Source organism: Mustelus asterias, chromosome 15 (assembly GCF_964213995.1).
Source record: "Mustelus asterias chromosome 15, sMusAst1.hap1.1, whole genome shotgun sequence".
Taxonomy (NCBI): domain Eukaryota; kingdom Metazoa; phylum Chordata; class Chondrichthyes; order Carcharhiniformes; family Triakidae; genus Mustelus; species Mustelus asterias.
Window position 1 is genome coordinate 70750829 of NC_135815.1, and position 16400 is coordinate 70767228.

The window sequence follows — 16400 nt, forward strand, 5'->3', positions numbered from 1 at the left end:
AAGCGTCTCTGGCATTCAGACTAACGTCCACACTCCTGCATGCTGTTCCTTCATTTACACTTTGTTTCTCTCCCGCATTTGCGGCAGACAGACACAACACTGAAATGCAGGCAAAACTATAAGCAGCAAACACAGAATAGAATCACTCTGTGATTGGTAGAGCAGACAGCAGCAGGGTAACTGAGACACGTGGAGGGAGCAGGCGACAGCAGCGGCTGACGGCAGGGGCGGGTAGCGGGGGGCAGGGGCGGGGGCGGCGGGGACGGGGGCAGGCGGCGGGGGCGATGGAGGGCAGGGGAGGGTGGCGGGGGGCAGGGGCAGAGGGATGGGGGCAGGGGCGGGCGGCGGTGGGCAGGGGCAGGGGCGCAGCGGAGGGCAGGGGCAGGGGCGCAGCGGGGGCGGGCGAGGGTAGGTAGGGGCGCAGTGGGAGCGGGCGAGGGTAGGGTAGGGGTGCGGCGCAGCGGGGGCGGTCGAGGGTAGGGTCGGGACGCAGTGGAAGTGGACGAGGGTAGAGGCTCAGCGGGAGCGGGCGAAAGTAGGGTGGGGTCGCAGCGGGGGCGGGTGAGGAGAGGGTAGGGGCGCAGTGGGGGTGGGCGAGGAGAGGATAGGGTAGGGGCGCAGTGGGGGCAGGCAAGGGTAGGGTAGAGGCGCAGCGGGGCACAGTGGGGGCGGGCGAGGAGAGGGTAGGTAGGGGCACAGCGGGGGCGGGCGAGGGGAGGTAGGGTAGGGGCGCAGCGGGGGCGGGCGAGGGGAGGGTGGGGTGCAGCGGAGGCGGACGAGGGGAGGGAGGGTAGGGACGTAGTGGGGGGGGCGAGGGGAGGGTAGGGGGGCAAGCGAGGGGAGGGGAGGGTAGGGGCGCACTGGGGGTGGGCGAGGGGAGGGACTGCGGCAGGAACGTATGAGGGAGGAGGCATGGCAGGAGAGGGCAAGGGAAAGGTAGCGGTTGGAGGAGACAAGAGGAGGCACAACGAGAGTGGGCGAGGGAAAGTGGGCGAGGATAGGGGCGCAGCATGACTGGGCAAGGGAGGGGGCGAGGGAGATGTTGCAGTGGGATTGGACGAGGGAGACAGCGCGGCAGAAGTGTGTGAGGGAGGAGGCGTGGCGAGAGGGGGTGAGGGAGATTCCTCATGGTACAACATGGATGATAGTCTGTGGTGTTGTGAAAGCAGCTGCTGTTTGAATGGTTCTCTGCGGGCAATGTAAAGCGATCATTGATGAGTTTCTTTGAATGTTGTGCTTATGCCTCATCAAACAAAATCATCCATCAAATTAATGCTAAATAAAACACTATAGACATATTGATTTGTAATGTGTAATTCTAAGGACTTACAAAACATATGGTCAATAGAATGGTTACAAAAGAAACCACCTGTAAGGATACACAAAATGTTGGTAAAGTAGAGTCCGCTCACACACCAAACAGAGTTTGAGAACCACTGCCCTGGCTGTTCTGGCACAGAACCTCTTTCAGTTGGGCACTAATGGGAATCTTACTGAAACAAATCATACAGTGACCTGCATGAGAAAGGGAAAATATTCCAACGTGCAGCAGGCAAATTGTTATTTCAAGCTTAGGGAAAAAGGGAACCTTACTCTGTACCTAACCAGAGTTAGGAATGCCCAAGCTTCTGTCCAATACGGCAATGGCTTACTCACCAACACTAATATTCCTCTGTCTCACTGGGAGCTTTAGAAAAATAACCGGCTGTATAATATTTTGAAGAGCAGGAGAGCAATGTTGCTGCTAATAAATTAATAAAACTTTATAAATTCTTACAGATTGGTAAGAATGAGAATGATGCACAAATCCTGTGTGTATTGGAATAATCTGCACTTGCCTGAGGAGTGCATCTGCAACATCATTCAAAAAGCTCGATAACATTCAGGACAAAGTAACCCAACTCAATTGGCATCCCATCCATCAGCTTAAATATTCACTCCCTGCGCCACTAGCACAATGTAGCTGAGGAATGTAGTGCAGCAATTTCCAAACAGAATAGAACAAGGGCAGCAAGTACTTGGGAACACCAACATTGGGAACTGAACATAGTGCCATTCCTTCATCACTGCTGGGTCAAATTTGTGGAGCACTTTCAGCACCCAAAACTGCAATGGTTTAAGAGGAAGCCACATCACCACCTTCCCAAGGACAAATCGGGATGACAATAAACGTCAGCCTTCATCACGACACCCCAGAACAACATATTCATATCAATTGCATGGATTATTACGATACAATTTATCAACAAACTCATTTTAAAGGTGATGCGGAGAAATAGTATAAAGCACTCATTCTACAACAAGCACAACCATCGCACTCTAACTTACATTTAATAACAGACAGCGAACACCACTGAACCTTCTTCCATCGGCTGCAAATGAGCCAGTGATTCACGCGTTGCATCAACACCGACAGATGCTCTGGGTCAGACTTCATGATCTGATCAAACTCTGCAAACTGAACAACAAACACAATTCAGACAAAGTGGTCTCCAAGGCTGTAGGGTGGGACCGGAGTTGTGATGAAAAGTCAGGCCCACTCCATCAGTCTTTCTTGCTCTGTCGGATCCTGGCTGACCTTGTGTGCAATGACATGGGGCTCTTTTTAACCACAGTGTCCCATAATGCCAATCACAGCAATGTCACAAACACTTGGGTAAAACAAATGATGATATCAGAGATAATCATTCAACAGAATCATTTCATTGAAAAATACAGGAGGTAGCCATTGACCCATCATGTCAGTGCTGGCTCTTTCAAACAGCTATGCAACTCGACCCACCCACCTAATTTGTGCCCACATTCCTGTAAATCTCCTCCCTATTAAGATTTTAGACAATCCTTTCTGAAAGCTACTTTGGCATTTGCTTTCACAATCCTACCAGGCCACATACTCCAGATCATAATTCACTGTGTGTATGTACTCTTTCTGATCACAACTTTTCTCTTAGCCGTAGAAAACAATTGTTTATGCTAAACTGGTCTATACCACAGTAGGTGAAATGCAGTTTAAATCCGTGCTCACAAGTGTGGATCCTGGGAGCTCCAGGTATCAAATAGTAATGTGCAGGAATTATTCATTCATGGGATGTGGACATTGCTGGGAAGGCCGGCATTTACTTCCAATCCCAAATTGCCCATTGGACAGTAGTGGTGAGCTGTATTGCAGGCACTGTCATGCGGTTATGAAGAAAGTTCCTTATTTTCTGATGCTCTGGGGCCGAGATGATTGGCCTCTAACAACTGCAACCATCTTCCTTTGTTTTAGATATGAATCCAGCCACGGAAAATTCCCCCCCACACCCTCCCCCCCGCCCCCGGCCAATTCCTATTGATTTCAATATTACGAGGGCTCCTTGATGCCATGCTCTGCCAAATGCTGCCTTGATGTTAATTCATGTCACTTCTAGAATTTTTTGTCTGTTGTTGGACCAAGGCTGTAGGGAGGCCTTCAGGAGGTGGTCTTGGTGGATCTCTAATTACCCTCGAGAAGGTGGTGCTGAACTTTTCTGAAACCTAGCACTCCCTCTAGTGTCGGTGCACCCAAATTGCTGTTAAGCAGCGAGTTCCAGGATTTTTACTCAGCAACATTCTCGGAATAGTGATATGGACCCGGTCAGAATGACTAAGAGGGAAACTTGCAGGTGACAGTGCTCCCATGCATCTGCTGCCCCTGTCCTTCTCAGTGGTCGAGGTCACAGGTTTGGAAGGTGATGCTGAAGGAGCCTTGGTGAGTTCCTGCAGTGCATTTTGGAGATGGTACACATTGCCGCCACTGTGCATCGATGATGGAGGGAGTGAATTTTTAAAGTGGTGGATAGTGTGCCAATCAAGCAGGTTCTTTGCCCTAAATGGTGCTCAGTTTTGAGTGTTGGAGCTGCAATCATCTATGCAAGAGGAGAATAATCCATCACACTCCTCTCTTGTGCCTAGTCGACGGTGGACAGACTTCAGGAGTTTGTGCTGTATTTATCCTATGCAAGCACTTAACGAAGTCATTTGAAATAATTTCCTGTACTGTATCAATGGGGACATGAATCACCAAATAAACAGGTAATTTCAGATAGACAGGTTATTGACCTTTGCCAAAATAGTGCACGGCAAAATTTCAAATGCACGCTCATGTTTAGTGCTGTAATTTCCTGGTGTTTGTCCAAACACATTAGACAAATACATGACTTTCATTTCCCATTCTCCCCCAGCAACCATAAAAACATATAAATTAGGACTTTTAAAGCAAAAATGTTTAGGGGAAAAGAAAGATCACATTAATTCGCATGGCAATCAACTCGTCACTATTTCACACTGGTCCACTCAACTGAAAGCAGCTCTCTGACTTTTTCTTAGCTTCAGCTGGACGAAAGAGCAATGAGTCACTTTATCTCCTGTCGTTGTTCTCTGCTGCTCTGTGGTCTCTCAAAGAGAGCAGGACTTCCAGCTTTTCAGCTCCATGATCCTGGCCAATTAACTCTGATCCAAGTTAAATGGTTGGATCTAACAACTATTTTTAATTAAAAATAATTACACCATTCGGCCCATTCTCTGTTGTCTGAAAGACAGTTATCCAGCTTATTTCCTGTTTTCCACTTCTTGGTCCATAGACCTGCAGGTCATGTACAGCTCAAGTATGTATCCAACTCCTTTACTTTGTAAATGCAATTATACCAGAGAGCTCCAGAACCCACCACCCTCCGGGTGAAATGGTTCAATTTTCCCCTAATCCTTTCACCAATTCCTTTAAATCTCTGCCCCCTGGTTATGTACCTCTCTGCCAGCAGAAATAGACCCTCTCACTAGGCTCCTCATAATTTTACACACCTCAATTAATTCTGCTCTTAGCCTCTGTTCCAAAGAAAACAATTCCAGCGTCTCTAATCTTACCTCATATTTACAAATCTTTATTCCTGATAACAACCTTGCAAATTTACTCTCTACCCTTTCTAGTCCATCACATACTTCCTGTAATGCAGCGGCAAAAACTGTACTGCAGCTGTGGCACACCCAGTGTTTTATACAGTTCTAACCTATATTACCTGTCCTTATATTCGATGCCTTGGCTAATAAAGAAAAGTCTTCTTGACTATCTATATTTTACCTGTCCTGCTACCTTCAGGGATCTTTGAACATACATGCCATATGAACAACGAGCGAGCAACAGTAGGCCATTCAGCCCCTCGAGCCTGCTCTGCCATTTAATATCATGGCTGATCTCATAATAACCTCAAATCTGCATTAGAATCATAGAATCATAACAGTACAGAAGGAGACCACTCGACCCATTGAGTTTGCACTGGCTCTCTAACAGAGCATCATACCCAGACCCTGTCCCTGGAAACCCAAGCATTTATCATGATAACCCACCAAACTTACACATCTTGGGACACTATCAGGCAATTTAGCATGGTCAATCCACTTAACCCGCACATCTTTGGATTGTGGGAGGAAACCGGAGCATTCGAAGGAAACCCAAGCAGACACGGGGAGAATTTGCAAACTCCCCACACACAGTCAGCCAAGGCCAGAATCGAACCCGGGTCCATGGCACTGAGGCAGCAGTGCTGACCACAGTGCCACTGTGCTGCCCACTACTTGCATTCCGCCTACTCCTGATAACCTACCACTGCCTTGCTTACCAATAATCTATCCACGTCTGCCTTAGAAATATTCAAAGACTCTGTTTCCACAACCTTTGCAGGAAGAATTCCAAAATCTTGTTAGGGGGACTATACATGACGCCCACCAGTGACTTCTTGCCTTTAGCATTTCTCACCTCTACCCTTTTCCACATGCTGGTTTCTTGAATTTAGGTCATCCCTGTTATTGTGCTAATGCCAACATTAATTAACAGAGCCAGCCCCCCACCTTTTCCTTGCTTGCCGTCCTTCCTAAATATTCCATACCTTTCAATGTTCAGGTCACAACCATGTCCTCCTGCAGACATGTCTCTGTAATGGCTATCAAATCACGTTTATTTATTTTTATCGGCACTCTCAGTTCATCTATTCTGTTTAGAATGCGACATAGATTCAGAAACAGAGCTTTTAGTTTTATCCTATTTTTGTTTTTATAACCTCAAGCCTCATCCACTGATTTACCGTTAGATTTGTACTCTTCACCCCTTCCTGTCAGTCTGCTTTTCATTTCCCGTACCTTCTCAAAATCCTCTGTTCCTGTATGCTCCTCAGAACCATACTGTTGTATAATCCGTCTTGTATTTCCTCTCCAAATGCATTACCTCACTTCACCGGATTGAATTCCATTTGCCACTTTCCACTTGACCAGTCCATTGATATCTTCCACAGGCTACAGCTTTCTCCCTTGCTACCAAGCACACAGCCAATTTTCATTTAATCCGCAAATCTCTTAATTAAACCTCCTACATTTAAGTGTAAATCATTGATGCGCACCATGAACAGCATGGGACCTTTACTGAGCCCTGTCGAACTGTACTGGATGTGGAGATGTAAATTGAGTCTGTGTCTTTATAAGCTCTGTTTGTGAACAGAATTCCCACTCACCTGAAGAAGGGGCTTGCAGCTCCGAAAGCTTGTGTGGCTTTTGCTACCAAATAAACCTGTTGGACTTTAACCTGGTGTTGTTAAACTTCTAACTGTACTGGAAACAGCCTTCCAGTCATAAAAACACCTGTCAACCAATATCCTGCAATTGAATCCATTTTGGATGTCATGAGCTTTTTGTTTTCAGTTTGTTATGTGGCATCTTGTGAAAATTTACGTATATGACACCAAATAGTGTTATCCTCATTGATCTTTCTTGTTAGTTCCTCAAAAAAACTCAATCACTTTCGTCAGACACAAGCTTTTCTTAACAAATCTGCACTTAATGTCCATGATTAATCTGTGCCTTTCTAAATGACAATTTATATTGTCTCAAAATGCTTTCCAATAACGTGTCCATTACTGAGGCTTGGTAGCTGGTGATAGACACTCAGGCTATGCCATCCGACCTTTTTCAACAATGGCATAATGTCATTTGGCACCACACCTACAACCAGAGAAAATGGAAAATAATGGACTTCTGCTAATTCCTTTGGTTTCCTTTAGCACTCTGGGATAATTCCTTTAGGATCCATTTATTTACCTACTTTCAAAGATACTTTAATAATTATCCCTCATTATGTTTATGCCACTTTTTTAACTACAATGTCTGCCTCACTCCCTCCTTTATTGTGAAAACAGATTAAAAGTATTCATTAAGAACCATGACCACATCTGGCACCGCCACAAACAAGTTACTTGTTTAGTCTTTGATCAGCCCTACTCTTCACTGAGTTTCCCTTGCTCTTAATGCATTTATAAAACATCTTTGGATCGCCTGTGATTTTACTTGCCAATATTCTATCAGGTCCTCTCTGCTTTCCTAATTTCCCTTTTAGTTCTTATACTTGTCGTTGCTTTCTGTAGTATTGACCTTTAGGTATTTTGACATGAGGGTTTTTTTGCCTTATCCTACACTTGACACTCTTTGACATCCAGGGACCCTCTATTTGTGAGTCCCGTTCTTTTTTGTGTGAATAGTATTTATTCTGATTTAACTCCTTGAATGTCTCCCAATGCTCTGACACCAATTTATCTTAAAGGACCTGTTCTCTAGTCTATTTTTGCCAGATCGCATCAAAACTTGGTAAAATTGGTCTTTCTCCAGAATAAAACTTTCACTCTTGGTCCATCTTCATCCATTTCCACAATCACGATAAATCTAACTAAATTATGTTCATGACAATCAAATTTAGTTTCCTTAAAACCAAGTTCTGATTCGCCCCTTTACTTGCCACGCATTGGCCATATGGGCTCTCCTGAAGGTAATTTTAAGAATGTTGCACCCTGTATACGTTTTACATGGAACTGATCCTAGGTGATATTAGGGTGGTTGAAATCCCCTTTTGGTGTCCTTTTGTTTCTGCACATTTTGGCAATTTGCTTACATAATGGCTCGGCTATCTCCCTGAAACTGCTGGAGGATCTTTGGTATAATCCCAGCAGTGTGATTGCTCCATTTTTCCCCCCTTCAGTGCAACTCATGCTGTTTAATTTGATGTTCCTTCTAGCATAACATCCCTCCTCATTGCTGCGATTGCTTATTTAACCAATATTACAACAACCACTCTTTTTTAAAATCGCCTTCCTTAACCCATCTGAAAACGCTCCAACCATAAATGCTTGGGCGTGGTTCCTGTCCTTCTTTAAGCCACAGAATTTCTGATGGATTTATTTTTGGTCCCACAGTCTTTAATTATAATGTAGGCCTTCTCATTTGGTGTTTGGAAGCAGGAAATAGATCCCAAAAGCTGAGCATTGAGAAAATTTGGGGGAAGTGGATGTCATTACCTTGCCAGGTCTGAAAAAGACTTTGGTGAGACCAAACTTGTAATCATTCTCATTGAGGCCCAAGGCTTTGAACAGTGCCTGGAAAGAAAATAGAAAGGGAAATGAATTAAAGGATGTGTAACTTGTTAAACAATGTGCAAGTTACTAAAGAACAATTGCTCCTTAATGCCTCCTAATTATTATTTCGTGATTAGTGACCTATTCATTTCAGCTTGGTTTTTCAAATAAAAAGTATAGAATGCTGCCAAATAAAAGCCAAGTTTGTGTGGAATATATTTACGTCAGTGTCTAATTTAATCAACGGCTTCTATTTCATGTCCTCAGAAAACCCAAAAGCATTTCACAATGCATTGTTTCCAAAATGTAATCACTGATGTAGCAACCGCAGTGACCAATTTGCACACAAACAATGAAGCAAATTAGGCCAATTAGTCTTGTTTTGTTTTTGTGATATTGATTAGGGATGAATGTTGGCTGAGAAACAAGAACATCTTTGATCTTTACAAATTGTACCATGGAATGCTTTACATCCATCTAAACAGATGAGGAAGCCTCAATTTAACATGTCTTCCAAAAGACGGCACCTGACATAATGCTGCGTTGAGCTGCTTCAAGTGTCATGCTGGATTATGTGCTCAAGTCCCCGGAGAGAGCTCAAAGCCACAACCTTCTGTCTCTGTATTGCTTGTTGACAGGCAAGACTTAGAGAATCAGGCTACTTCTATGTATACACTAGAGAGGATGGAAGTCATATTTCACTGATGTACCTCCATCACCCTTTTGTGGGCCTAGACAAAAATGATTAAAAGCATAGGAATGGCATCAAGCCCAACCTTGCCTTGTCAAACATTCACACAAGCACATGCTCGAGTAGTCAGGGGCAGGAGCTCTGGCTGATTTGCTCCCCTGCCTCAATTCAAGAAAACAAAGGCCCACTGGCACACCCCTATCACTTGTCCAACTGAGATCATCTAATTCATGTAGATCAGGGTCAAATTTATAACCTTCCTAATCCGCAAGGCTGCAGTCAGGCAACACAGTAGCAAATCATTCAGCAGGACGTTGCTTCATGAAACTTACTGAAAGAAATTCGAAGTTTTAGTCTAGTCAGTACCTTGCAGAAGAGCCTTGGGTCCAACCTGCAGAGTTTTGGAGGCATGTACTTCTGGTACATGTTGTAAAGTTCATGGAATGGAGCACGTGATGGAAATCCACCCTGCATGAGGTCGAGCACAGACACCATACCTACACAATAAAGCAACCATTGAAAGCAATGCTGTTCGCATGCACAGTATAATCTTTCAATCAGTATGGGAAACAACATAAATTTTAATGTTATGGGAGACAAACATGGAATTTGAAGCCTGTAAAGGATGTGGAGATGGGATCACAGAATGAGAAGTAAGGAGGCCGGATTGTGAGAAAACTTGAATCGCCAGATGATAAAGGGGCAGGCTAGGGTTTTGATGATGGAGGCAATGCCATAGAGAAAAACTGATGGAGATGAAATGCAGGGGGCATGCTGAGCTCGAGGTCAAGTATGATGTCAAGGTTTTACACCTACTAGCTTAGGTGATAAGGGATGATTTGGTGGAGTCAAAGACGGAGGCAAGAAGGTGTCAGTGGGAAACAAAACAATGGACTCACTTTTTCTCAATATAAATAGGAAGATGATTTTGGCTCATTGATATCTTAATGCTTGACATGCAGAAAGGATGGGAAAATACAGATACTGGGTCGATGGAGGAGGCAAAGGGGTAAATTTAAATATCAATATGATGCAGTGTAAGCTCTTGGGTTATAAGAACAGAAGAACTAGGAGCAGGAGTAGGTCATTTGGCCGCTCGAGCCTGCTCCACCATTCAATAAGATCATGGCTGACCTTTTCGTGAACTCAGCTCCACTTACCTGCCCGCTCACCATAATCCTTAATTCCTGTTCAAAAATATGTCTTTGCCTTACAAACATTCAATGAGGAAACCTCAACTGCTTCACTGGGCATGGAATCCCACAGATTCACAACCTTTTGTGTGAAGAAGTTCCTCTTCAACTCAGTCCTAAATCTGCTCCCCCTTATTCTGAGGCTATGTTGTTCTGGTTTCACCCGCCAGTGGAAACAACCTCCCTGCTTCTATCCTATCTATTCCCTTCATAATTTTATATGATTATATAAGATCTCCCCTCATTCTTCTGAATTCCAATGAGTATAGCCCCAGTCTACTCAGTCTCTCCTCATAAGCCAACGCTCTCAACTCCGGAATCAACCTAGTGAATCTCCTCTGCAGCCCCGCCAGTGCCAGTATATCCTTTCTCAAGTAAGGAGACCAAACCTGTACACAGTACTCTAGGTGTGGCCTCACCAGCACCTTATACAGCTGCAACATAACCTCCCTGTTTTTAAACTCCATCCCTCTAGCAATGAAGAACAAAATTCCATTTGCTTTCTTAATTACCTGCTGCACCTGCAAACCAACTTTTTACAATTCATGCACAAGGACACCAGGTCCCTCTGCACAGCAGCATGCTGCAATTTTTTACCATTTAAATAATAGTCCATTTTGCTGTTATTCCTACCAAAATGGATGACCTCACATTTACCAACATTGTACTCCATCTGCCAGACCCTTGCCCACTCACTTAAACTATCTATATTCCTCTGCAGATGTTCAGTGTCCTCTGCACACTTTGCTCTACCACTCATCTTAGTGTCATATGCGAACTTTGACACACTACACTCGGTCCCCAACTCCAAGTCATCTATACAAATTGTAAACAATTGCAGACCCAACACTGATCCTTGAGGCACACCACTAGTCACTGACCGCCAACAAAAAAAACACCCATTTATCCCTACTCTTTGCTTTCTGTTAGTTAACCAATCCTCTATCCATGCTAATACATTACCTGTAATGCCATGCACCTTCATCTTATGCAGTAGCCTTTTGTGCGGCACCTTGTCGAATGCCTTCTGGAAATCCAGATACACCACATCCACTGGTTCCCCATTGTCCACTGCACTTGTAATGTCCTCAAAGAATTCCACTAAATTAGTTAAACATAACCTGCCTTTCATGAAACCATGCTGTGTCTTCCACAGCATGACAATTTCTATCCAGATGTCTCGCTTTTTCTTCGTTGATGATAGATTTGAGCATTTTCCCCACTATAGAAGTTAAGCTAACTGGCCTATAGTTACCTGCCTTTTGTCAACCTTCTTTTTTTAAACAGTGGCATCACATTTGCTGTTTTCTAATCTGCTGGAACCACCCCAGAATCCAGCGAATTTTGGTAAATTACCACGAGTACATTTGCTATTTCCCCGGTCATTTCTTTTAGTACCCTGGGATGCATTCCATCAGGACGAGGAGACTTGTCTACCTTTAGCCCCATTAGCTTGCCCAACACTACCTCTTTAGTGATTATAGTTTCTAGGTCCTCACCCGTCGTAGCCTTCCTGTCATCAATTTTTGGCATGTTATTTGTGTCTTCCACCATGAAGACCAACATAAAAAAGCTATTCAATGTCTCGGCCATTTCCTCATTTCCCATTATTAAATCCCCCTTTTCATCCTTTAAAAGGACCAATATTTATCTTAACCACTCTTTCTTGTTTTATATATTTGTAGAAACTTTTGCTATCGGTTTTTATATTCTGAGCTAGTTTACTCTCATTATCTTACTTTTCTTTATAGCTTTTTTCATGGCTTTCAGTTGACCTTTAAAGATTTCCCAATCCTCTAGTTTCCCACTAATCTCTGCCACTTAGTAGGCATTTTCTTTCAATTTGATACCCTTCTTTATTTCCTTCGCCAACCATGGCTAATGATCCCTTTTTCTACAGTCCTTCCTTATCATTGGTATTATACTTTTGCTGAGCATTATGAAAAATCACTTTGAAAGTCTTCCACTGTTCCTCAATTGTCCCACCATAAACCTTTTGCTCCCAGTCTACCTCAGCCAATTCCTCCCTCATCCCATTGTTTAAGCACAGAACACTGATATTGGAATTTACTTTCTCACGCTCCATCTGTAATTTAAATTCAACCATACTGTGATCGCTTCTTCCGAGAGGACCCCTAACCGAGAGATAATTAATGTCTCATAAAACAGGACCAGATCTAGGATAGCTTGCTCCCTTGTAGGTTCCATTACATACTGTTCGAGGAAACTATCGCGAATACATTCTATGAACTCCTCCTCAAGGCTGCCTTGACCGACCTGGTTTGACCAATTGACATATAGATTAAAGTCCCCCATGATAATTGCCGTACCATTTTTACATGCATCAGTTATTTTCTTGTTAATTGTTCGCCCCACCATGATGTTATTATTTGGCAGCCTATCGACTACGCCCATCAGTGACTTTTTATGGAACGGCAACTTACGAAGAACAGCAGAAAGGATGCGCTGTACCAAAGGTAATCATGTGGACGAGGGAGAGAGAGACTGCGGTGATCAGGTGGCGGAACAGGAGAGGATGAAGGAAGCATATACAAGACCTCCTGGATAAGAGGAACATACCGAGAGCTGAAGCAGAGTTGGAGCACAAATGGGAGAGAATGAAATGTGCAAGGGCTTGGTTGGGTGGTGCACTGGAGGGAAGAGCTTAACATGAGTGAAACATATTGACAAATATATATTGAAGACATGGCGAGTATACTACCATTAAAAAAATCTCACCTGAACACTGAAGCTGTGACAAAATTTGTGCCCCTTCAAACTGATGACTTGTCATTTTGAGATTAGGTTTGATGCATCGAATAAAGCTGGATCCCTAATGAAAAGCATGCAGTGAGTGACACACATCATTTGTGCTAAATTAATCAAGTTTCACTCCAGCAAAAGTATTTCCTCCACGATGCTTTATAATTTCCATTACCGGTTTTAGGATAAAGATTTTTTTTAAATCTGCAGCCAGAATTGAAATACAGTTTCCATACCAAGGAGCAGCATCACTTGCATTGATGTTATTGTCTGTGTGTTCATTAATCATCATAGAAATCATAGAAGCCCTACAGTGCAGGAGGCCGCCATTTGGCCCATCGAGTCTGCACCGACCACAATCCCACCCAGGCCCTACCCCCACATATTTACCCGCTAATCCCTCTAACCTACGCATCTCAGGACTCTAAGGGGCAATTTTTAACCTGGCCAATCAACCTAACCTGCACATCTTTGGACTGTGGGAAGAAACTGGAGCACCCGTAGGAAACCCACGCAGACACGAGGAGAATGTGCAAACTCCACACAGACAGTGACCCGAGCCGGGAATCGAACCCGGGACCCTGGAGCTGTGAAACAGCAGTGCTAACCACTGTGCTACCGTGCCACCCTGTGTTTGCTGCACATAAATCAAATGGAACACGAGGGAGTTGGTAAATTAAAGAGTGGATGCTTTCCAACAGGGACATGGGAAAAGCAATGTGGGAGTCATCCTCTGCTGCTCTCATGAACCTACACCTGGTCACTTATCAAATAAAAGAGCACAAGAGGTGGTTATTTGATCATACTCTTGATCCAAGAGGAGCAGTGGGACACCACAGTGAAAAAATATATACTTTCCATGTACTTTCTGTAAATGACGTCAAGGGGTACGGGAAGAGCATGGGAGAATGACGTTGAGGATCAGCCATGATCTATTGAATGGCAGAACAGGCTTGAAGGGCTGAATAGCCTACTCTTCCTCCTATTGTCTGTTTCTAATTTTCTTAGATTTTCCCCAAATGCAAGCTGTGGCTCAGTGGCAATGCCCTCAACCCCCTAGTCAGGGGTTAAGGTCCTGCCAGAGGCTGGAACACAATCTAGCATAGTACTGAGGAAGTGCCAAATCTGTTGTCTGCTGCATGAGATGTTGCATTCTCATAAAATCATAGAATCCCTACAGTGCAGAAGGAGGCCATTCAGTCCATTGAGCCTGCACCGACAACAATTCCACCCAGGTTCTATCCCCATAACCCCAAGTATTTACCCCGCTAACTCTAAGGGGCAATTCAGCATGGCTAATCCATTTAACCAGCACATCTTTGTGACCGTGGGAGGAAACTGGAGCACCTGGAGGAAACCCATGCAGACACGCGGAGAACGCGCAACACAGATAGTCACCCAAGGCTGGAATTGAACCCGGGTCCCTGGCGCCGTGAGGCAGCAGTGCTAACCACTGTGCCACCATGCCGCAGGTGGATGCAAAAGAAAAAGCAGGGGAGTTCTCCAATATTTTCACTTAATCAACATTACTAAATAGGTTGCCTGCTTAACTCATTCTGATAAGGGGAGCTTATGCAACTTGGCTGTCATGTTCCCTACATTGCAACAGTCATTTACAGAACATGACATCCACTTCAAAAGCACTTCATTAGCTGTGAAGCACTTTAGGTTATCCTGTGGTTATGAACAGCTTTTTAATGCAGGTTCATTCTTTCTTTAATCTCTAGAAATTCACATTAAGGCATTGTTCTCTCCCCCAATCTGCAGACAAATTATAGAATGCATTCTCAGTTTTATGTAACATTTTAATATGATTATTAGTACTCACTGTGCTGCGTAATTTATCAAGCAACAGATTCAACTGAGTCTGTGGAGAGAAAAAAGGTGGACAAGAAAGTTAATGATCTGCATTCCGTGGTTGAATACCTGCAAGTGCATCAGTTAGTTAACTAAGCTTAGCACTATTTGTGCAAAACAGACTGGCAAAACATTGTATACCGTGAAAACACAATTTATTGCATGCATTCGATGAGCTGTACATTAGTGAGAAAATCCTCTTAAGATCCACACAATTATAAGTAGCAAAAAAAAATGTCGCGATGCACATTAAGATGTGTGTTGACGTGGTGAAGACAGAGGTGGAGCATGCAGCCAAACACCCTCTGTCTCATGAAGCAGCACTGATGAATGAAATGATTCCCAACAGAAACCATGCATGGCACGGCCCAACCTTAACTTTAACCCTTTCCACATCCAGCCCACGAAGTTGGTTGGTGTAGACAAGTTGCTCAAAACAGTGGCTCTGGATACATCTCCCACCCACCCCAGAAAAAACAACAGAAAATGGCAAGAGCCAAATATAGCAAGAAGTCTAACAACACCAGGTTAATATGAACAGCGCTCGACAATCACCAGGCAAGACTGTTCTCTTCCTGTTGGGGAGCACTTCAGCGGTCACGGGCATTCGGCCTCTGATCTCCGGGTAAGCGTTCTCCAACGCGGCCTTCACAACACACGACAGCGCAGAGTCGCTGAGCAGAGACTGATAGCCAGGTTCTACACACGAGGACGGCCTCAACCGGGATATTGGATTCATGTCACACTATCTGTAACCCCCCACAACTTGCCTGGATGTGCAAAATCTCACTAGCTGTCCTGTCTGGAATCAATACACATCTCTTTAACCCTGTGCTTAATGTTCCCTCCACTCACATTGTCTGTACCTTTAAGACTCACATTCCAATCATTATTCATGTAAATTGAGTTTGTGTCTTTGTGCCCTGTTTGTGATCAGAACTCCCACTCACCTGATGAAGGAACAGCCTGTTCTGAAAGCTAGTGGCTTTTGCCACCAAATAAACCTGTTGGACTTTAACCTGGTGTTGTGAGACTTCTTACTGTGTTTACCCCAGTCCAACACCGGCATCTCCACATCATAAGAGCCAAATACAACAGGAGATGGTCCCTCTCATGGTCCATTGGCTAAATACACGGCATCGTATTGTTATGAGCCATGCAGAGCAAGAAGCTCCCACACTCAATCTTATTGTCCATGCTGAGCAATGGGAGCGCTGCAATCACCTCAATTTGCCTGGACTTGTGGGGAGAGGTGGAACATCATTTAGGTTTCACTCCGCTCAGTGACTCCTGCTGGAAAGGTGTACATGTGGAGAATGAGTGAAGGCAGCATTAGTCTTAGCCATGATGATCCCAATAGCTCATTGACCACGATCCAGGATAATACATGAAAAATTTGAGTAAGTGCTGGGCCTGAGGAACCTTCCCCCTATATTGGTCAATGACATGATAGGACATGGTTAAGATTGGAAATATAAGCAGAACATTTAA

At 44.2% G+C, this 16400-nt stretch overlaps 1 protein-coding gene across 4 annotated transcripts in view; it reads right to left on the bottom strand.

The window, feature by feature from the left end:
• LOC144504557 (unconventional myosin-VI) overlaps window positions 1-16400 on the bottom strand; it is a 226968-nt gene that overhangs the window by 38145 nt on the left and 172423 nt on the right. For 3 of the 4 annotated variants that reach the window (XM_078230067.1, XM_078230065.1, XM_078230066.1), the window contains exons 19-23: window positions 14881-14919; window positions 13029-13122; window positions 9463-9593; window positions 8349-8426; window positions 2329-2458 (exon numbers count right to left, since the gene is read on the bottom strand). In XM_078230067.1, the coding sequence (XP_078086193.1) occupies window positions 2329-2458; window positions 8349-8426; window positions 9463-9593; window positions 13029-13122; window positions 14881-14919 (472 nt within the window). Of the gene's footprint in view, window positions 1-2328; window positions 2459-8348; window positions 8427-9462; window positions 9594-13028; window positions 13123-14880; window positions 14920-16133; window positions 16203-16400 lie in introns of all 4 variants that reach the window. The other variant, XR_013499667.1, reaches the window with a different exon arrangement.